We start from the raw sequence: 22376 nt of genomic DNA, 5'->3' as shown, positions 1-22376 counted from the left end.
AATCTTTTTTATATAATCTCTGGTGTTATACTTTTCTGGTATCTTTTTATGTATTTCACTATTTTTATACTTTGTACCACATCCTTGGGCTCTGTAAGCCACATAATAAATAACATTTATTTTTATTATTATGATTTCACAAATCCTGTGTTGCAGATGGTTCATTTAAGCTGATTAAAGAGCACATCATTTTATTCCTCCTTTACCTTTCAATAAATTTCTTGCAGTGGTCGTTTTTCTCTCTTTCTCTCTCTCTCTCTGAAATATGAGTGCACATCTGTATTGTTGGTGAGGTTACAGGAGTGTGATTTATAATTCTAAATGCAAATGTATCTTTAATGTTTAATTAAATGTGATTGACATTTTTCCCCAAAATAATTTTAAGGAAGGAGATTAGTTGATGAGTTGAAGATGGAGCTGCTCACCTCACCTCACCTCACCTCACCTCTGCACACTTGTAAAACGGGTGCCTTTATGATGCCTTATAAGATATGAAAGTGGCAGTCTGAAGAAACTAATTATCAACTAAATGAATGGAATGGGAGTCCTAGATGAGATGTGCATAGAACTTAATGTAACATGTCCACATTTCAGACATCCATTTAAAAATGTCACTTATTACATTTTAGGGTCAGGGGGAACATAGCAGGACATGAGGACATCACTTAGCACCCTAATTTACAGAGTTCACTTAACCATACAGCTTTAATGTAAGATGTGGAAGGATACATGATACTTTAGAGAGGTCTGGGAATGAGTGACTAGATGTGGAAACTGTGCAGTTTGGGTGATGAGCCATCAGAGGTCCAGTCCTAAATTTGGAAACAAGAAAACAAAAAGTAGGCTTTAAGGAAGGCCTCCCATTCAGGGGATGCTGCTAGAATAGGTGATATGTGTTTCCTAGGGTTCATCTTTTCATAGATATGGCACCAGTAATTTATGCTGCTTATTTGTGCGTGCTTGTGGTTCAAGGCTGGGCTATCAATCCACTGCATTAACAATTTAGAATATCACACCCATTTCAAACATGAAATTCTGAGAGAAGGATGTTATATGTTACTTCTTCTGTAAAGGAGAGTGATATATAGCCATGACCATTATAAAAGATAAAGTACAGAGGGAGATGTAAGCCAGAGCTGTTACACAGGATGGTGTATTGGAGCTGATATGCAGGAGTAACCTGTAAAACCTGTAACTCTCCAGGAATGACGTTTATCTAATGGAGGCAGCAGGTGAATTCATCTTTTTTAGATTTAGCACAGTTACTCATGAGGATCATTAGACAGACTTTCTTGTCAGGTTCTAAATTAAAAAAGTGTCCTGCCTTTGAGAAGGAACCATTGTTACTTGTAGGCCAAGTGTAACTTTTGACAATCAGTGGAGTGTGTGTGTGTCCTTGTATTATTGAAAGTAGGGACTGGCCACCGTTCTGTGATGCAAAAATGTTTGAATTAATCAGTAATATACATTTAAAATTTTGTTTTTTGAAGTGTCTGCGGTGGGCTGCTGCCCTTCCCGGAGTTTGTTCCTGCCTTGCGCCCTGTGTTGCCTGGGATTGGCTCCAGCAGACCCCCGTGACCCTGTGTTAGGATATAGTGGGTTGGAGAATGACGGACTTGACTGACTTTGAAGTGTATAGATTAGTATATACTGTATGTGTATGGTTTAACATATGAATATTAAAAAAAGCATTTTCATTGTGGCCCTGATTCTTTCAGTTTGAAAGAATGGACCCAAAAAGTACTGGGTGATGTGCTGCTCTGTAAAATGTAACTGGCTGCATTCACCAAAATTAACTTGCAGACTGAGGTGATCCACCAAAGATGCAAACGTAATGGTTGATTAAAAGATTATTTGTTTAAACAAGCATGTAATACAAAAGTCTGAGCTAAAAACGATGGTCACATAGAAGAACAAACGTAGCAGTAGTATAATAACGTGCACAAAGTACGGTGACATTGTTACTTCCAACCAACATGCAATACGTTGCCACTACTCAGCACCATGGCAAACAAGAACGTATAAAAATAGATATCGTCATTTTACAGGAATACAGGAAGTAAATCTAAAAAAGTAATCAAGCATGTCAGAAAAGAGAATCCAAACAATTGAGAATAGTCAAGTAAAGAAGCCAAAGGTCATAAATAGTTAAGAGTGAAACAGTTTGGAATGAAACTCCGTGTTTTGCTTCACAAGATAATTGGTGGTACAAATTGCAGTTTGCTTCCAGCAAAATGAATGCCATTGGCACAAGAAGTAAAGGTGTTTATTTCCTGTCTGGAAGTGTGTTCATGTATGTATTAGACTCATTTCCCATCACATGTAGATATTTTCTTGATCTAGTTGAGATGTGTTGCTTGAGCTTATTATGCTTCTTTTTTTTTTATTCTCCTTTTATTCTCCTTTCTCCTTTTTATTCTCCTTTCGGAGACTCAAATTTTACTGTGTAAGATTTAGATTAGATTAAGTGTAAGATTTAGAGAAATGGTAGTAATTTGTACCAAGTGAACAATTCATAGAACAGTAATAATTTCTCAATAGTAATAATATTGAAATGTTAGAAGGTATAGCATACACCACATACAACTTGATCGCTGAGAGACAAATGATGGTCGAGCTGCTCATACCTCTTCCAAAGTGTCCCCCTAATGCCATCTCAGAAGACTTATTACTCCTGCTCAAGCATGGATCCCATCACAAATGGGTCAGTTGCTTGATTATAATATGGGAGAAATTGAATAAGCACTTTTTTTATTCATCATAAAATAACCATTCAGAAAAGTGGGAACTTTAGTTAGAGTTATTGAGCAGCAAGTGTAAAAATGCATTTACTCTCTTAAACATTTACAAATTGTCAATAATTATTGTGGTAAACAAAAACCACTAATATTGGTGTTTTATTTCGTAGTTGTTTGTAATTATTTTGAGGTGAAAATCACATCATATCATGTTGTATTCCTGAGATAATTAAGTTAAAAGATGCAAAGGTCCAGCGACAGTGGCAACTTTTAGTGAGTTTGTCTCAGTTATTGTTTGTTAGATATTTGTTTATATGTAGAAAATCTAAAATTTTATTGGCTTATATTCTAAGTTGGACTATACCAGAAATACTCCAGCAGCAAAGTTAACAAAGCCTTGTGTAAGCTGTTGATCCCTGTCCTTCAACCTCAAGGGCATCCCAGCCGGATAAGAGTGAGGGCCATCTATCACCATGTATATACTGTGCATATAGATTGGTAAATTAAATAAATGTTAATACATGGCTATAAAATGCAGAATCAGCAGTGGGCAAATAGTGTCATTGGTAGGGCTACCCACCATGAGTCGGTGGTGTAGGTTTTTTTGATTGATTTTATTATTGTCTGTGTCTCACCTTCTATTAATATATTTTTTTTTTTGTGTGTTTTATGTATGATTTTTGAGCTCTCATTTTCTAATTCTAAAATTGAATGCATTTTCATTTGCATGACATTCATAAAATGAAATCTGTATAGTTTGAGAAATAATGGATTGACTAAACTCTGGGCTTTCATTCATTGGTGTGATTTTTAATGCAGAACAAGAGAAGAAAGTTTGATATAATGGACCCTAATGGTGACATGTGCTGCACAACAGCTAACAATGTGCAAAAACCTCCATGGGGAAAAAAGAGAAAATACTTTAGTTACTCAGATGTGTGGACTTTGCGACCTATTATCCAGTTGTATGCTGAAAACGTGCACAATGCATGTATTTTTACTAACATATTAAATTATTTCTGGAAAAAGCAGCACACATCATAAACGGAAAAATGCATTCTCATAATACTCTGCTTTTAAACTGAAGGTGGGATTCTTGACCAAAGAATGAGGTGAATAGGCAGGTTTTCAAAAATGCAAGTATTTTGCACATTTTGAGCATGCTGAATAATGAACATGGATGCTTTTCACATCATTTGTAGTTGTACAGCATGAGTTGCCCCATTGGATATTATGTCAAACTTTTTTTTTCCCCCCCTTGTTCTGCTTGAGAACTTGAGATTAAAAGCTTTGCTCAGCCATCACTACAAGTAACTTGGAATAAGGAATATGTACTTGTATAATTTTGAGTCGAGTGTTACTGTAAGGCCTATATAAATCCAAGTGCCTTCTGCTCCAATTGTAGACATTTCAGACATTGAACACGAGGAGACTCCATCTCCACCTAAAAGGTTGGGCAGCTTGGACAGCAGAATACCAGACAGACCTGAAGAAGACCACAGAAGGTAAAAGTAGATAATCTGTGAGACTAAGGAAGTCCTTCTCCTCTCTGCTGTGTCTATGTTAACATTTTTTGTTTTAATTTTATTGGTTATTTATGAACAGCATCCCACCTGTACCAGAAGGAGAAGCTGACAAGGCAGTCCCCATGGTGTATGGTAAGAAAGAAATTGGAGTGTGTTCTGTGTAAATGCTAGGGGTCACTGTTGCCCCATTTAACCCCAACAGACAGTGGCTCTGGACACTGAGTAAAAGTCCCAAGAAGTATTTTAATATTCTTCCTTCTTAGAGACCGTGCCTTAACCACCACATCCACACATACATACAAGTAAATCATACAATAAACACAAATCATACATTTCACTCCATACCTCCCAGCAAGCTTTGTCCACCTCCACCCGACTCTGGTTTGCTTGCTGGGTTCACAGCAGTCCTTTAAATAGTCCTTGACCCGTATAGAGAATTTGAATTTTCTTCAGCCCAGAAGTACTTCAGGGCTTCGGTCCTTGTGACTTGGGAGTATACCCGAGCTATGGAAAAGATAAGAGTTCCACAGTCCTTCTGCAGCGTCTCCTTGCAGCACCCATGATACCCAGCAGGGCTGTGAACTCCAAATCTCAGGGTGCCCTGCGGGAATCCGGGGCACCGCTATGCTGCAGGGAAATCGCCATCTAGCGTCCTGTGGGAGGCAGTGTTCCAAAGTAGCTGCCCTCCCCCATCCTTCTACTCTTTGGGCATCCTGGCCAGGTTGAGCTGTCAGCTGTCTATCACATCTGGTAGTTAAGACTTCCTGTACATGACACTAATTCTGGCACTTCTAAGAATGTTATCAGTGAGCCTGTTGATGACTTCACTCACGTGAAGGTGAAATGGAACCTCTGATGGCCAGTTAAAATTTAAACATAAACTAATCCCACTCCAATGAAAGGAGTCAGACGCCAAGGTGTTTATAGCCCTCGGGTGCTGGAGCCTGACCTAATTGCTGACCCATTACTTACATGGTGGTAATGACATTACAGTCGTGGCCAGAGGTTCTGAGAATGACATAAATATTAATTTTCACAGTTTGCTGCCTCAGTTTTCATGATGGCAGTTTGCATATACTCCAGAATGTTATGAAGAGCAATCGGATGAATTGCAATTAATTGCAGTCCTCCTTTGCCAAGAAAATTAACTTAATCCAAAAAAAAAACCATTTCCACTGCTGTTGTGAAGAAGGCATCTTGCCTAAGAAAGTCCATTAAGCGCCAGGGCTGTCTCCTAAAGTTGATTCAACTGCGGAATTGGGGCACCACCAGTGCTGAGCTTGCTCAAGAATGGCAGCAGGCAAGTGTGAGTGCATCTGCACGCACAATGAGGCGAAGACTTTTGGAGGATGGCCTTGTGCCAGGAAGGGCAGTAAAGAAGCCACTTCTCTCCTAGAAAAACATCAGGGACAGACTGATATTCTGCAAAAGGTACAGGGATTGGACCTCTGAGGACTGCTGGGGTAAAGTCATTTACTCTGATGAATCCCCTTTCCAATTGTTTGGGGCCTCCTCAAAGACGATTGTCCAGAGAAGAAAAGGTGAACGTTACCATCCGTCCTGTGTCATGCCAACAGTAAAGCATCCTGAGACCATTCATGTGTGGAGTTGCTTCTCAGCCAAGGGAGTGGGTTCACTCACAATTTTTCCTAAGAGCACAGCCATGAATAAAGAATGGTACCAAAACATCCTCTGAGATCATCTTCTCCCAACTATGCAAGAACATATTGGTAACTAGCAATGCCTTTTCCAGCATGACAGAGCACCGTGCCATAATGCAAAAATGATAACTAAGTGGCTCGGGGAACAAAACATTTAAATTTTGGGTCCATGGCCAGGAAACTCCTCAGACCTTAATCCCATTGAGAACTTGTGGTCAATCCTTAAGAGGCAGGTGGACAAACAAAAACCCACAAATTCTGACAAACTCCAAGCATTGATTTTGCAAGAATGGGCTGCCATCAGTCAGGATTTGGCCCAGAAGTTGATTGACAGCATGCCAGGGCGAATTGCATAAGTCTTGAAAAAGAAGGGCCAACATTGCAAATATTGACTCTTTGCATAATTGTCAATAAAAGCATTTGAAACTTATTAAATGCTTGTAATTATACTTCAGTATACCATAGAAACATCTGACAAAAAGATCTAAAAACACTGAAGCCGTAGACTTTGTGAAAACCAATACTTGTGTCACTCTCAAAACTTTTGGCCATGACAGTACATTAGACATTAAACAATATAGAACATTCAATGTAACCTCAAATTAAACCAGAAAAAACAAAGCAGGCAGGGAAGACACAAAAGAACTTAACGTTAGGAATTCCTGGCCCTTTAAGCAGGAGTTGGTGCTGTGGCAGGAAAGGATATCTGGAGCTGCCAGAGGAATCTCTGGAGAGAAGCCACCAGGACTTCCATACCTTGACCCCAGAAGGAACCCCTGTCTGGCAGTTTAAACGCCACATCCTGCCAGGGGAGCCATCAAGTTTTGGAGGAAAGGATGGCAGTAGGGTGTCTGTTTCTCTCTGTTTCATTGCCTGCCCTGTACACAATACAATCACACCCGAATCACCTTTTTGTATATTTTAACTGTTGGCACTACCTTGGCTACAAATGGTAAAAGCACATAGCACGCTTTTTCAAAAATACTTCAATGATCTCCCAATCTGTGTTTTATCAATGTGTCTTTGATCAGGCACATCTTCAAAAATGACACAGAAACAGTGTCTCTTATAGACAGTTGTGTGAAATTGCTCTTTAAAAACTCTTTCAGTCGTGTTTATCATGCCAGCCATTATGTTACAGTGGGGTGCCTGGTTCGCACAGTAGTTACAGGCAGCTGGAGACACTTCAGGACCGAGTCAGGGTCCTGTCAATAAAAAGAAAAATCTGCAAAGGTGTGCATCATTCCAGTACTATTGTATGCATTTATAGAAAGTACTCCGAAATAAAAAGTGGTGGTCTTTACTCATACATTAGAAGTCGGCATGTACATTAGGAGGAGGTGTGCAGTATGACTGGGACATTCCTATAGGTTTTAATGGACAGACTGCCTGGATGCCTGCTTTTTAAGAGTCACTTTAATGGCCCACCTTGCTGTTGTATATGAAACCGGGCATTGACTTCTAACCTCTCTAGCCCCTCTTTGCCAGACTGTTACTTTCATGCCCACATTCTCTCCATGCATAGTACCTACCATTCCTTGACTGACATGGTGTATCCATTCCTGCCTGTTTGGATGTCATTGTTCAGCCCAGTCTATGGTTTGGTTCCTGTAGGATACACAATCACCCTGCACCATCCATTAATGAATGAACTGTACCCAGTGTTTGAGTCATGGTGGACTAAAGTGAGTGGCTTCTAGTTTAGTCATTTTCATCATATTATCTTTGAAAAACTGCATTATTTTCAAAATGCTTTATGAAGGTGCTTGCTAAAAATGTCACTATAACAATAGGAACAGACTGCTTGATCCTAATTAGTTAGGCTTCCAGAAGGGCCCTTCCACTGAGATTGCTTTACTTACCATTGTCAACACATCATGACTGGCTAGAGCTACCAACATGTTATCTGTACTTATTCTTCTAGATCGCTCATCTGTCTTCAACATGGTCACCAGATCCTCCATGGCATCACTAGAAATGCCCTCTGGTGGTATGAGTCCTACCTCTTGGGCAGATCCTACAGTGTGGCCTGCTGAGGGGAGATTTCATTGGTGCACCAGGCAAGCCCTAGGGTACCTCAAGGATCAGTGCTGGTCCTTTTCTCAGTATACACCACCGCATTAGGCTCTATTGTCCTATTCCATGGTTTCTCCAATCTGAGTGATGCAGCTCTACCTGTCATTTGATTAAGAGGAGCGTGTTTTTGTTCATTATGATATACAGCCTGTTGAAAGAACTCAAAAGAAGTTAGATTTAAAGACTCAAAAAAGTCTCTGTTATCCAATCAACTGAAAATGTTATACAGGATCAGCTAGAATCTCTGCATGTCTCATTGATATTCACCCTGAATGAAAGAGCACCATCTCCAGCTCAGTTTGGCAAGGGGGACCTTCCTGTTACCCCAGCTCTTCTGCTTATTCTAAATATTCAAGCCAAACTACCAATCTCTGTTCAGCTCCGCTCGTTATCGCTAACACCCACCAAGTCGGTACATAATTTTGGTGTGGTGATTGATGACCTGCTGTCCTTCACTGACCATGTCACATTGGTCTCCTGGTGTTGCTGATTCAATCTGTACATACAAGACGTGCAAGATCAGACTGTATCTGACAAAGAATGCAGCACAACTCCTGGTCCAGGCTTTGGTCTTGTCCTATTTGGACTATTGCAACTCTATGAGGAGTACTGGCATGTGTCACCAAGCTGCTGCAAATTAATCAAAAGATAGCGGCACCTCTGTTGTTCAAAGTGGGTTCATGTCAGATCACTATATTGGCTCCTTGTAACAGGATGATCGATGCTTAAATACAGAGTAGTCAACAGGTCATCATCTAGATCACAGGTGTCGAACTCCAGGCCTGGAGGGCCGCAGTGGCTGCAGGTTTTCATTCTAACCCTTTTCCCAATCAGTGACCAGCTTTTACTGCTAGTTAACTTCTTTTCCCTTCGTGTTAATCTCCCTGTTTTTAAGGAATAAGTCCTCTGAATTGATTCTTTTCTTCATTAAGTGGCAGCCAAACAGAAATGAGATGTAAAACGAGCCAATGGATGACCAGTTAAACTGGGGCTTCAAACTCCTGCCAATTTCACTCCAACCAGTTCCTTAATGAGAAGCCAATTCTTGCTGTTAATTAAATCAATTACTTAATTCCACGGCTCGCTGCTGCTCTCATTCTGCCACAGCAGACATTTCCAAAACTGTTGATTTTCTTTTTTTTTTTTCTTTCTAAGAACACCGTCAAGATGTTTTGGTGACCTCAGAGATCAACCTTACTGAGGCCCTCACCTTTCTTTATGTTCAGAAAACCTGGTTAGCTGGTGATGTGGCAGCTTGTTTTGTGTCTCATCATTGTTTGACTCCTCATTAAAGAAAAATAAAGAACTAAGTGGTCTGAGTCAAGTTAATTAAAACAAAGGCAGAAGAAGTTAATTAGCAGCAAAAACTGGTCACTAATGAAGATGATGGTTAAAATGAAAACTTGCAGCCATTCTGGCCCTCCAGGCCTGGAGTTAGACACCCCTGATCTAGATGTATGGAGACATTTGTGAGGTGCTGTGCTCTTTATCGCCTACTCGGTGTATCCAACAGGGGTTGGTAGCTCCCTTGTTGGAATAAGTTCTTTTGTAATTGCAGCATGTTACATAACCCGAAACTATATAGATATAATATAAAAAGGCGATCCCGCTCCCTTAGTGATATGGCAGTAAGAAATCACATAGGAGAAATAACTTAGCTTTCTTTTAATGACAGTTTACGTGGCATAACGGACGAGGAAGCCATGACAAGACCTTCGGGCAGTGGGGGCCCAATGTGTAGAGTCTGCCATTTTCGTTGCTGCGTTGGAAACATTTTCTGGATTGGATGACTGTATCCCTCATCCGTCTGTCGGCATCAAAGGTGTGCCGGGCAATGTTCCAAGGCTTTATACTCTTTCCCCATGTGCAGGCCCCCACTTAGGTAAATCATGCCAAACAAGGAAAAGAAGATCCAATGTCCTGCTGACTCTGACACACAGGAATACTACAGTGCCCATTTTGCAGCTTTCCTTAACTTGTCTTATCTTAAAATGTTTGCCTAGCAGTTCTAAATGCTGGGTCCCTGTACTAAATCTGACTTTGTGTTAGCTGTACATGTGAGAAGAAAAGAAAAGAAGATTTAAAATGTTTGCACAGAGCACAGTGACATATTAAACTTATATTCTGATTACACTTGGGTCTGCTGATGAACTGCATGGCATGAAATCTCGATCCAAACTCTCTCTGTGTGGCTCATAGCTGGTGGAACGAGCTGCCCACCTCCATTTGGAATGCTGACTCCCTCACTGTGTTTTAAGTGTTTTGAATACCTTAGTTTTTGGTGAATTTCTGTCTAACTGATATTAGCAATTTTTAGATTCTAAAAATCATAATTCGCTTGTGTTTTTTCTGAGCTCACCATTTGTAATGATCAATTTTGTACCCTTGTCCTGTAACACTTGTTTACCCAGATTGATGTTTAATCAAAAATGTTGAACCGTTGTGTAAATCGCTTGGATAAACGTGTATGCTAAACAAATTTATCTAAGTGTAAATTGGGCTAGATCATCTTTGAAATTGTTTTCAAGAATATTCTATAAAATGTAAGCCATTTTTTGATAAGGTGTGTGGTATAATGAATTAATCATCCAGCTTTGCAACACCCTTTGCTCAGAGAGGTACTGTGTCAAATAAATGTTGTGGCATGGTCAGACACAAGCCAGTAACAAACCTCAGAGACAATGCTAGTCTAGTGCATGGCCCATCTCTCACACACACACACACAGACAGATAGTGTCTAGCCCAGGATGCGGGATTTGTGAGGCAGCAGTGCACCCCACCATGCCAATGTGCTTCCTGCACTCTGATATATGTTGCTGTTTGACTGAATGATTTGGGAGTTTTATGCCTTATGGTGACAACATGAGGAAAGTTGCATTATCTCATGTGACAGAGAGAGGCTGCTTAATACCTACTGGGCATCTGTTTCTTTCACAACTAGCATGCAATTCAAGGCCATTCGCATGTTGGTCACTGTGTGAAGTTCACTGGAGTTTTCCTCTTTTGCCCCATTCTCCAGCCTCAAGGGAAGAAGAGCCCATCTACTGCCTGCCTCCTGATTCCATTCCAAATCTGCAGTCAAAATCTCAGGAGGATCTCAACAGTGGGTATGTAGGCATCCCTTGGGGACCACTATTGCACTTTGACAGGAATGGCATTTGATTAAATTGTGTTCACTATGCCAATCTATCCCACCATCTAAATTTGTGCTTCATCCACCTTCTCCATAGTTATAGCTCGGACCTCAAGCAGATTACCTTTTTAAAAGAAGAGAGTGTGGGACTGCGGTTGGTAGGGGGCAACGATGTGGGCATTTTTGTAGGAGGCGTCCAAGATGGCAGCATGGCTAGTAAACAGGGCATCCAGGAGGGTGACCAAATTCTGAAGGTAGGTGGAATACTAACCCATGGTCAGATGTGCTGGTATCATGCCTAGCTTAATTTCTTTAAAAAAATGTTAGGAGGCTGGCATGTATGGCACAACCACAGCTTTTTTTATATAAACTGCTGGGCCATAGGGGTATTTTACATAGTGACCAGTTTTGCCAGAGGCTGGGTTAATTCTCTCTTGCTGCAGGTAAATGAAGAGGATTTCACCCACCTCACACGAGAAGAAGCCGTCCTCTATTTGCTCAACATTCCAAGGGGAGAGCGAGTGAAGATCTGTGCCCAGAGCAAACCTGACAGTAAGTGTTGACAGACTAGTGTGGGCACATCTGGGTGATGTATGCCCACAACTGCTGACCACCCTACTACTCTCCCAGTTTACAGAAAGATGGTAACCTCTGCTGTTGGCGATCACTTCTTCATCCGCACACACTTTGAGCATGACACAGAGATTCCCAGCGAGCTGAGCTTTGTACGTGGTGATGTCTTCAGAGTGCTGGACACCATGCACCGTGGCAAACTGGGCTCCTGGCTGGTTGTACGCCTGGGGAGTGACCTTCAGGATATGGAGAAGGGCATAATCCCAAGCAAGAGTCGGTATGTTTAATGTGCTGGGTAGGCAGTTTCACGGTGATGCCTCTTTTCTGAACCTGTGTGGCTTTCATCTGCAGAGCGGAGCAGATAGCCACAGTCGACAAGATGCAGAAGGTGGGTAATCCTGGTGCATCTTCAGGACTGCGGGCTGAATTTTGGAAACTACGAGGTCTGAGAGGAGCGAAGAAGAACCTCCGCAAGAGCCGAGATGATCTCACCCAGCTGACCATTCAGAACAAATATCCACCATATGAGAAGGTTCAGCTTCGAGAAGGTGGGTGCTCTTACACTGTTGTGAATGGTCTTCTGGTTTTCCTCTGGTGCCTATCTTGATCTGCTTTTATTGCTCATGAACATTTTTCAGTGTTCTGGTTCAGTATGGTGTGACAGAATTCACTCTGTAAAGCACTATAAAGAATACTTTAAATGAGCACAAAAAAGCCTTTAAATAGATCTTGGGATATGTTTAATGGCTTTTCTGTAAATGCACTGGCTTCTCCATGTGCTTTTTTCGGGTAGAACTTCACACTAAGAGTTCCTTTTGTTTTTTTGTTTTTTTTTTGTTTGTTTGTTTTTATTTATAATGATATTTTGACTGTAAGTTGCTATCTAAAACACAAGTTTTATTGCAACACTGCCACAATGTCATGTACAGCCTTGATAATTTAACCCTAAACCTTCTAATTCTCCAGCTTCTTTCAAGCGCCCCATTGTGGTGCTCGGTCCACTGAGTGATGTTGCCTTGCAAATGCTGTCTACTGACCTGCCTCACCAGTTCCAAATGGCACGTAAGTACTTCCACTACTCCAAATGGGGAAATGCTCTCCAAACTGAGTTATACCTGAGCACTCACAGTTTGTCCATCCTTCTCCAACAGAGACAGTGCCCCGGGATGCAGAAGGGAAGTCCTCTTCGGTGATCAGGCTGGAGACGGTGAAGGAGATACTAGCAGAAGTATGTATGGTGACAGGAAATTATATAACTCAAAGACTGAGATGAAGGGGGAAGGTGACTGGGAGGGAATGGAAAGCAGTGCCCACCTTGGAGTGTAAAGGACAAGCTGGGAAAAGCAGAAAACCTAGAAATTGTGAACTCTATGTACATAGCACAGAGGTCAAGGCATCTAGTTGGAGCACCTTTGGGTGGTGTCAGTGCTGTACCAGGGCCAAAAGGCTGCCAAGAACTCTGTATTCTTGACAGGAATAACCCAGAGATCTTTTTGTGCAAGCAGGCTGTTTTCCAAATTTTCCTGTATTTTTATTATATTTGTAGTTATGTTTGGTTGTAACATGCAATTCATTGTAGTCCTACTTAATTGACATTGGTGGTTTTGGGGACTTGAGCCTGTTCCACCAGCACTGGTCACTGGCAAAACCCAGCCCTGTATGGAGTTCCAGGTGGCTGCAAATTATTTATATAGTATTTTTTTTAACCTGGTTTATTTATTAGGATAATATGGTGGTGCAGAGCGGCACGGTGGTGCAGTAGTAGTGCTGCTTCCTCGTAGTTAGGAGACCTGGGTTTGCTTCCCGGGTCCTCCCTGCGTGGAGTCTGCATGTTCTCCCCGTGTCTGCGTGGGTTTCCTCCCACAGTCCAAAGACGTTCAGGTTAGGTGGATTGGCGATTGTAAATTGGCCCTAGTGTGTGTTTGTGTGTGTCCTGCGGTGGGTTGGCACCCTGCCCAGGATTGGTTCGTGCCCTGTGTTGGCTGGGATTGGCTCCAGCAGACCCCGTGACCCAGTGTTCGGATTCAGCGGGTTTGAAAATGGATGGATGGATGGATGGTGGTGCAGAGGTTTTTATTGGTGCCTTTATAGTTCCTCCTTTCAATCCTAAGTCAATTCTCTATCTGTATTAGGTTTATGTTTTCCTTGTATTTCTGCGAGTTATCTTCTATCTATCTATAGGTCTTTATATATAAAATATGAAATGATCAGAGAAGCTGACATATTGATGGTGAATGGCCAAATCAATTATGAACAAATGTACAGTAACAATTTGTACTAAAAACCTTCAGTGATGGGCAAATACACTAAGCATACGCTAAAAAGGCACTGAACTGGCCTCAAATCAATTTTGTGGAATATGGAGGAAGGAAGAGCTTCTCGCATCCCAAAGGTCTTGCTGTGGGGTTAAGAATGAGACTGAGTGTGCCATGCTGTGACAGTACAGGTTGGCGTCATACTCCCTGCTACATGTGGGAGCCTCTTGAACCAACAACCGTCAGTAATGTAACCAGGACGAGCCAGGCAGATAAGGACACTCACACACCCATAGCAAGGGGTAGATGAAAAAATGTACAAGTGCTTTTATTAAAATCAGTCAAAAACAGTGTCCAAAAGTGCAGTGCAAATCTTAAATAAATAAGTAATCCAATTAATAAATGAACAGTATCCTAGTGGAGATTAAAAACGGTTCAATAAATAGTTTCTTAAAACCAGAGGTTAAAAATAAGAGACTGTTCACTGTTTCTTAAAACTTCTGTTTCCCAATGCTGCCTTCTAAAAGCAAACGTCTCTTTAGATTTTCCCATACGGGATCTGGCATCTAAGGAGACATCCAATTGACAGGTGCAGTCCACCATTCTATCCAAGCTCAGGTCCTCATTGCTGTGGCACCGTGCCAAGCCACATACATCTCCTGCCACCTGTCCTTTGTTGTCTGCTGGAGACACCACATGACTGGCCACTTCTACTCCCTGGTGATCGCTTGTAGGAAAGCGCCCTCTCTTTGGCAGCAGGCTTCTTGACCTGAGGCTCCACTACGCCCACCTGCCTCCATTCTGTCCCACATGGGTTCTCGCTCTGTCTCTCTTACGATTTTTCTTTTCCATTTTGTTTAACCTCCATCCATCCTTTCTCCTCTTGCTCGCTCACTCACTGGCTGTGTCTTACTTTTTGTTTCTCAATCGCGCAAAGCAGAAAGGTAATGAAGCAATTGAGACAGACCGCATCTTCACATGCAGGTGAATCTCGCCGCAAATACTTCAACAACCTCCTGCAGCCTCATGAGCATGCAGAACCACAGAGATCGAGCCGGCCAATTCATTCATTTATTTATTAAAAGGGCTTCTTATTGTTAAGCCATGGACCTGCTATACCACACCTGCAGTAGACTGGCATGCCGTCCAAGGCTGATTCTCGACTTGCCCTCGATACTGCTGGGATAGGCTTCAGATGTCCATGCCCATGTAATGAAAAAGGGCATTCAGAAGAAAGATTAATCTTCTTCTTATCCAGCATATTCATGTATCCTGTTGTGTATTTTAATATATAGTTGTATTTAGATTTTACAAATAAATACAGGGGATTCAAAAAGTATTCAAACCCCATCACTTTCTGTACACTGTGTTGTAGATTTAATTCTGAATGGATACATTTTGCCATTTTTGCCCATCCATTCAAAGTTAATAACCCCATAATGTCAAAGCGAAAACATGATTTCAGAAAGTTTTTCAGATTTATTAAAAATCAAAACCTGAAATCTCTCCTTCATGCAAGTATTCAGACCCTTTAATAATTTGGAGAAGCCCCTTTGGCAGCAATTCCACCGTTTTGAGTCTTTTTGGGTTAGTCTGTACAAGCTTTGCACACCTGGGATTGGGCAGTTTCAGTGGCGGCTCGTAGCTAAAATTAGTGGGGATGCTGCTCCAGAAAATTTTTAGCCTTTGTTTTAAAATTGTGTAAAAGGAAACAAACATGTATAAAAAGAAAATTTATTCAGAAACTTGATAAAATCCTAAAAGAACAAAATCAAACATTTTTTACTTACTATAACCTAAATTGTTACAGTTCAAGCTTGATTTATTCATTTAAAAATGAAATCCATTCTTGTTTTAATTTGCGCGAAAAGATCAATAATTTTCTCCTTGATCTCTAGATGACAACTGAGGAAATTTGTCTCTATTGAAAGTACTGCAAGTGCATTTAGTCTTTCTGAATGCATAGTGCTTCTAAGAAAAGTTTTTATTCTTTTCAATGTTGAAAAGCAGCATCCTGCCTCAGAAAAAAAATGAATCAAATAGAATAGCTGGTAGCAGGATAATAATCTAATTCTACATTTTATCACATTCAAGAATATGGTACACGGTTTTTAAGCACAATACACGCAGAGTAAAAAAATAAAAAAGTACCTTCCACCAGCATGCCAGGGTCGGCACTGCGGGAGGGACAGTGCTCTCTCTCCCTCGCAGCCTCGCGTGCAGCTTTCTATGTGCGCATTCGCACAACAGCCAAACACCACGCCGCTGGAACTGTGAAGCGCACAGTTCCGTACAAAGATTTTTGTATCTTTTTCATAAACTGCGGGATGGATACTGACTTTAAGCTTAAGGATTATATATTGTACAAGTATAAAGAAAGAATTAAAGAAAAAGGACTCATTATATTACATGTTATCGATAATATCAAGTGGAAATAGGGTGTGATGCAGTTCCACAGTGCCTATATACGAGCTGCCACTGGGCAGTTTAGCTCCTTGTTACTGGCTGATGCTCTCAAGCTCCACTAGATTGGACAGAAAGTGCCTGTAAACTGCCATCTCTCCGTGGATGTTCTGTTGTAATGCTTCCTAAACTCAGTCCTGGGGACCTCCTGTGGCTGCAAGTTTTTGTTCCAACTAGATTCCCAATCTGTGATAATGACTGATAATTTATCGTATTTCATTTGCTGGTCATTTTTTTTCTTTACTTTTATTATGCATTCAGTAAATCACAGAAGTACGACTTTTATAAGACATTTAGAAATCTTTGTTTTAACTATAAATGCTTAACTGTTTTGTTGTTTTTCTGTTATTTTACCATTTTTATGCATATTGTGATCCCATCATTATATCCTAATTACGACAATTAAAAACAAGCAGAGCAGACCCAACCGCGGCCAAACTTGGTGAGTGGTTCAAGGCAGCGACTACTTTAGCATCAGATCCACTAATCAGTAAATGATGGGTTAAACAACTAGGACACCCGAAAAAGCAGAATGAAATTCAGGATGAAAATAATGTATCAAAAAAACCAAAACGCATTATCCCCATATAACTTCTTAGTACATTTTTACATTTCAATAAAAAAAAAGACTAAACTTTAGTTTTGTGATTTCTACTTTGACCCCAAAACGCAATAGCAGAAATAGCAGCTCAATTAATTAGGCTAGGAATCCAATTCAAAACAGAAGTTGGTTGGAAGAAAAACTTGCAGCCATGGGTGGTCCCCAGGACTGTGTTTAAGAACCACTGATCTATAAGGTTTAAGGGATCTATAGGGCATTGGTTGGGTCACTCAATGGCAGTCAAAGGCTTGTCTCTGAGCCACGCCACATGTTGTCTTGGCAGTATGCTTTGGGTCATTTCTATGCTAAAATGTGAAGCATCACCAGATTTTGAAGTCGCCTTCACTCTGGAGCAGGTTTTCTTCAAGGACCTCTCTGTTTTTGACTGCATTCACCCTTCCCTCAATTCTGCCCAGTCTCATGGTTGTCCCTGCTGCTGAGAAGCTCCTCCATAGCATGCTGTCGTCGTTGGTATTAGTCAGTTGAGGAGCACACTGCCTGGTCTTCGCCAGATGTATTGTTTGGAATTCTGCAGAAAGACTTCAGTTTTTATCTTATCAGACCAGAGAATTTTTTTCCCCTCATATTCTCGGGGTTCTTTGAATTGCCAAATGCCGTTTACTCAAGAGGGTCTCCTGTCTAGCCTCTCTGACATAAACCTGTAGAAGTTCTGTTGAGATGGACGTCCTTGTGCTAGGTTGTCCCATCTCTGCAAAGGACTGCTGAAGCTCTGTTAGAGTAACAGTTGGGTTCTTGGTCACCTTCCTCTCACAAAAGCCTTTCTTTCCCAGTTACTCAGTTTGACTGTACAGCCATCTCTAGGAAGAGTCCTGGAGGTTCCATTTGATTGCGGAAGTCTATACAGAGTTCCTTGGATGTTGTGGCTTGTTTTTTGTCCTGGTGAATTGTGGGACCTCATAAACACAGATGTGTGCACCCTTCTAAATGATGTTTAGTTTGCCAGAGAGTGTATTCACTTTGTCATTATGGCTTTGAGAGGATTGATGGACAAGCATGGCAGATGTATCCGCTTAATATTAAATCTTCAACACAAAGTGTGCAGAAAGTGAAAGGGTCTGAATACTTTCTGAAGCCCACTATAAGCATTTGTCTCCCTATATTTTATTAGACGGGCTCATTTTCCTTGTTCATATTGTATACATTGCAGACATCCAATTTCAGCAGCTGCTTATCTAATTCAGAGTTGCTTGGTTGGCAGCATTAAAAACAAAGAAGGGAACAAGCCTGGGTGGGATGTCAGTCCACTGCAGGGCATACTCTAACATTTGGCCAGATTGGAATGGCACACATCTTTGGCATTGGATGAAAAACACAAAAACACTACTGGGGGGAAAGTGATCGAACTGGAATTTGAACCCTGGAGCTGTGAGGCCAGTGTAAATTCTTGTTTATAAAATAACAAAAAAGACTCTGGGTGGGCTTATAAAGTGATTTGTAAATTTAGTTGCAGCCTTATTTTTGGATGCATTTTAGAACCTTTCAGATTCTCAAGACGGTGAGATTATTTCTATGACTTTCATATCTTACAAAACTACCAAGTGAATCACTTGCTCGGGGTCACACAGTGATGTAGTGGTGAGGATTAACCCTTAACTACTCGCGCTGGTGTATTTTTAACACCAATCTAAGTTTGGTTTAACATCCTTTTACTTGAACCTGCCGGCAGCATCTGCCATCTATACTCTGCTTGATTCACTACAAATGTATAGTTGCAATGGTTTCCCTCCAGTGTGCCCCCAGCTAGTTTTATGAGTGGATGCACAGTCTCAAGTTCCATATGGTGCATTTGGTACACCGCACGGGTACTTGCGTATGTATGACAATGATGAGATGTTCTTCTTGCAATGACTTTGTCTGCAAAGAACATTCAACCACTGAAGTTGATCCATGTTGATCCAAGCACTGAAATGTGATCCATGTGCAAATCCTGCAGTGGATGAAAGTGTGACTGGTGATGAATGAGCACTGGAGAAGTGGATCAGGTTTATTTATCAGATAGTCCTAAACTGTGTTACACTATTCAGTAATATGGTATTAAATTACATTAAAACATGTACAATTTAAAATTATTGCAATATTTTATTTTACAGCCTCACAGTATGCATATAAATAGCCATTTTAACAATGGTGCATAAAGTACACCGTGCCAAGTGCTTATGACATCACATATGCGGTGCAAGTTAGTTATGGGTTAAACTGTCACCCTTGGGTACTAATTAAGCACTGTGGCCACTAGGGGGCCACACGTCTGCCTTATACTGTTTCAGGCTGTTAACGGCATTAATAGACAGTAACAGGATGGGGTCTTTTTATTATGGACTTTTGTCCATAAAAGATGTCATTCTATGTTGACATGACAAATGTGCCATTAAGTTGCACTTTGTTTTCAATGGGTCTTTTGCATTTATTTGTCATCCCCAGAATTAAGTGTCAGATGTTTTTGGTAAATTTTGAAATCCAGACCCCTTTTTCATTTGACCAAATGTAGTGTACATGTCAGGATTCTTTATTCTGTTTAAATGAGTCATTCTTACTTTTCTATTGAATGGAATGGAAATGAGTTGCTGGTTTGTCACTTGTCAAGGGCAGAGTCCTCAACATTTGCTAAAATGAAGTTTCTTGAGCCATTTGGCAGTTAGGGCACTGTTTATGTCCAGCCTGCCCTGATATAAATTGTAGCAGTGTTTATTGATCTGTTAATTTTACTAATCTCGTGCTGCAGTAGGTCAGAGTAGTCCAGCTCTTGAACATATCGGCTCTCTAGCCTACAGGATGGGCAGATGGAGATAACCACATTAGAATTCTGATTAATTCTGGTTGGGACGCATGAAGACAGTGAGGAAGGCAAGAGAGTTTTTTTTTGTGTTAGCTCCACTTAGCATGTCTACCTGAGCCAATTCCTTTTGTGAGTGGCGTTATCCATTACTAGCCCCGTTTTTTGAAGTATGCACATGTGGACATGCTGGTAGCAAGTGGTTGTGCTCTACACTGTTTTAGAGGTGCTCAGCATTGCTTTTTCTTTTTTTTTTTTTTTTTTTTAAGAACAAACACCCCCTACTGGACATCACGCCATCAGCAATCGAGCGCCTCAACTACATTCAGCTGCACCCCATGGTGTTCTTCCTGGAGCCTCAGAGCAAACAAGATGTGAAGACCATGAGGCAGCGGCTGTGTCCAGATTCCAAAAAGAGCTCCCGCCGGCTGTATGCACAAGCTGTCAAGATGAGAAAGTACTGTTCCCACCTCTTTTCTGGTAAGTTTGGGCAGTGTCGATTGACTCAATCGGCCAGTGGGCAGTCAAAACGTCTGCTTTACGGTTTCTTACTTTTAGGACAGAAGGTCACTTCTGAGGGACCCTCTGCAATCTCCCCAGACTAGCTGATGCTCGACTGACCAAAGACTTTTTCTCCTACTTGTCCTACTTTCCTCCATTGTTTCTGTTTAGCACGGATCGCCCTGCAGCCCAACTCTATCGCCTGGTATGAGATTTTGAAGGACAAAGTCAAGGACCTACAGTCTCGGCCTGTCTGGTTTTCAGATGGCAAGGTAAGCAGAGTCTTCAACTTCTTCACAACCCCCTAGAACCAAAATGTTTCACATGAAGAAATAATTTCTCCCATCTCCTCACCACTGCCCCTAAATCCCATACATCACCATTGTCCCATCTGATTAGTGTTCATGTATTACCAGATGGAGAGTGAAGCAGAACAGGACCTGGACACGCTCGGCCGTGATCGCTCCTCTGACTATCTCAGCTGTGACAGCCGTGCCACCAGTGACTATGAAGACATGGATGGAGAGGGAGGTGGCTACACAGACAATGAACTGGATGATGCTTTTGAAGGAACAGCCCTGGCCCGCTCTTCTGAGCCCTTTGAGAGTCCACAGGTGAATAAAAGTAGAGGACATCTAGCTGGACCACCTATTAGGAATGTTTAAGGACCTCTGTCTGATCCTGTTCAGCCCAGCGATAGATTTACTAAGGTGGTCTGCTGTGTGACCCAGCTTGGCCTGGCACCTCTAGTGCATGGTGTGTCCAGGCATTGTTTATCTAAAGCCAAATCACTTAACATCCTGCTCCCTTGTGGTCAAGAATGGTAAGTGACGCACAGATTGAAACTCCATTGTTGTTCATTTCACTTGGTAACCCCACATGGATCTGTGTGGTGGAATGGCACCATTTCTCAACTTTGACATTAACATATCTTAACCCCAGGAGCGTGTGGTCCCAGGACATTTACTCTTATGAGGTCCCTACTGAGTGGCTCTAAGAATTGTTATTAATTATTTTCTGCTCATTTTAATGTTGTGCAAAATAGTGTGTATGTGTGGATTTTGAAAAACCTAAATGGAATTCCCTTAAAGTTCCCAGAGATTCAATTCAAAAAATTTTTTTTTTTCCCCCCTGTCAGCCAATGGAATTCCAGCCTGCATTTCCTCAAGGACAGGAGAGCTCAGGCCAATACAGAAGGTATAATCATCAGCAATAAAAATGTCACTGCTTTGGGTTGTAGTTGCACATTATGGTGCTACATAGAGTGCGTTAGAATGTCTTTCTTCTAAATGTCTGAGCTCTTTCTCTTTCAGGTTCGATGACCATCGAGAGTCAGACTGGAGGCAGCCACACTTCAGACAGAGTGGTAGTTCAGAAGAGAAGGAAGACGACAGGGACTATGACTGGGGACCGGCCACTGATCTCTAGCCAACTCTATTTTTTTTTTTCCTTTTATTTTTGTATTTTTCTTCCGTGGTGCATTTGTCGCTACCAGATAAAGAGGACCACGTTAATGGAGGAAGTACACTTTTTTTTTTTTTTTCTGTCCTATGGAAACTGTACCGAGGTCACTTATGGCGCAGCGGCCTGTCAGACCTGAAGCCGTTCTTTCTCCCTTCTGTTTGCGTGTATGCGTGTCACCTCCCTGGAAGTTTTTATTCTTCAACTGGGTGCCTTTCTCCAGTTTGAAACTGTATTTACCGTGGGGGAAAAATCTCCATGCACCCATAACCTTAATGGGGGAAAAACTCACCTCAATCTTTTTATAAGTGTGTTTACTCTACTTTTAATTCTACTTCCTACGATTCCTAGTTAAAGTGCCTTCCACCAATACAACAACAGCAAAGGTGAACCCCTAGAAGTGTGTGCACCTCCTCAAAAAGGGATTTAGGGATTTTATTCCCCTGGCTTTCCAAGTGCTAGTAAGAGGAGATCTGACCCTTACGGTGGGTGCCAATATTGACCAAAGGAGAAATGCACCAAATAATGAAGTACAGCATGTGGGAAGATGGGTAGGAATTTGTTAGGTTATTTTTGTGTGTGTACTGTACATGT

General features: G+C 41.4%; 1 protein-coding gene across 2 annotated transcripts in view; it reads left to right on the top strand.

Moving 5' to 3' along the window:
* Nucleotides 1–22052, top strand: part of tjp3 (tight junction protein 3) — a 72194-nt gene extending 50142 nt beyond the window's left edge. For both annotated transcript variants that reach the window (XM_039766712.1, XM_039766711.1), the window contains exons 8-21: nucleotides 4144–4243; nucleotides 4344–4396; nucleotides 11021–11108; nucleotides 11232–11388; nucleotides 11578–11686; nucleotides 11765–11984; nucleotides 12059–12255; nucleotides 12674–12769; nucleotides 12859–12935; nucleotides 20090–20300; nucleotides 20493–20593; nucleotides 20738–20935; nucleotides 21460–21518; nucleotides 21635–22052. In XM_039766712.1, coding sequence (XP_039622646.1) covers nucleotides 4144–4243; nucleotides 4344–4396; nucleotides 11021–11108; nucleotides 11232–11388; nucleotides 11578–11686; nucleotides 11765–11984; nucleotides 12059–12255; nucleotides 12674–12769; nucleotides 12859–12935; nucleotides 20090–20300; nucleotides 20493–20593; nucleotides 20738–20935; nucleotides 21460–21518; nucleotides 21635–21749 — 1781 coding nt within the window. In that variant the 3' untranslated portion in view covers nucleotides 21750–22052. The remainder of the gene's footprint in view (nucleotides 1–4143; nucleotides 4244–4343; nucleotides 4397–11020; nucleotides 11109–11231; nucleotides 11389–11577; nucleotides 11687–11764; nucleotides 11985–12058; nucleotides 12256–12673; nucleotides 12770–12858; nucleotides 12936–20089; nucleotides 20301–20492; nucleotides 20594–20737; nucleotides 20936–21459; nucleotides 21519–21634) is intronic.
* Nucleotides 22053–22376: the final 324 nt, after the last annotated feature.

Source organism: Polypterus senegalus, chromosome 10 (assembly GCF_016835505.1).
Source record: "Polypterus senegalus isolate Bchr_013 chromosome 10, ASM1683550v1, whole genome shotgun sequence".
NCBI classification, from domain to species: domain Eukaryota; kingdom Metazoa; phylum Chordata; class Cladistia; order Polypteriformes; family Polypteridae; genus Polypterus; species Polypterus senegalus.
Note: the sequence above shows the minus strand (reverse complement) of the source record. Positions and strands in the feature narration are given on the sequence as shown.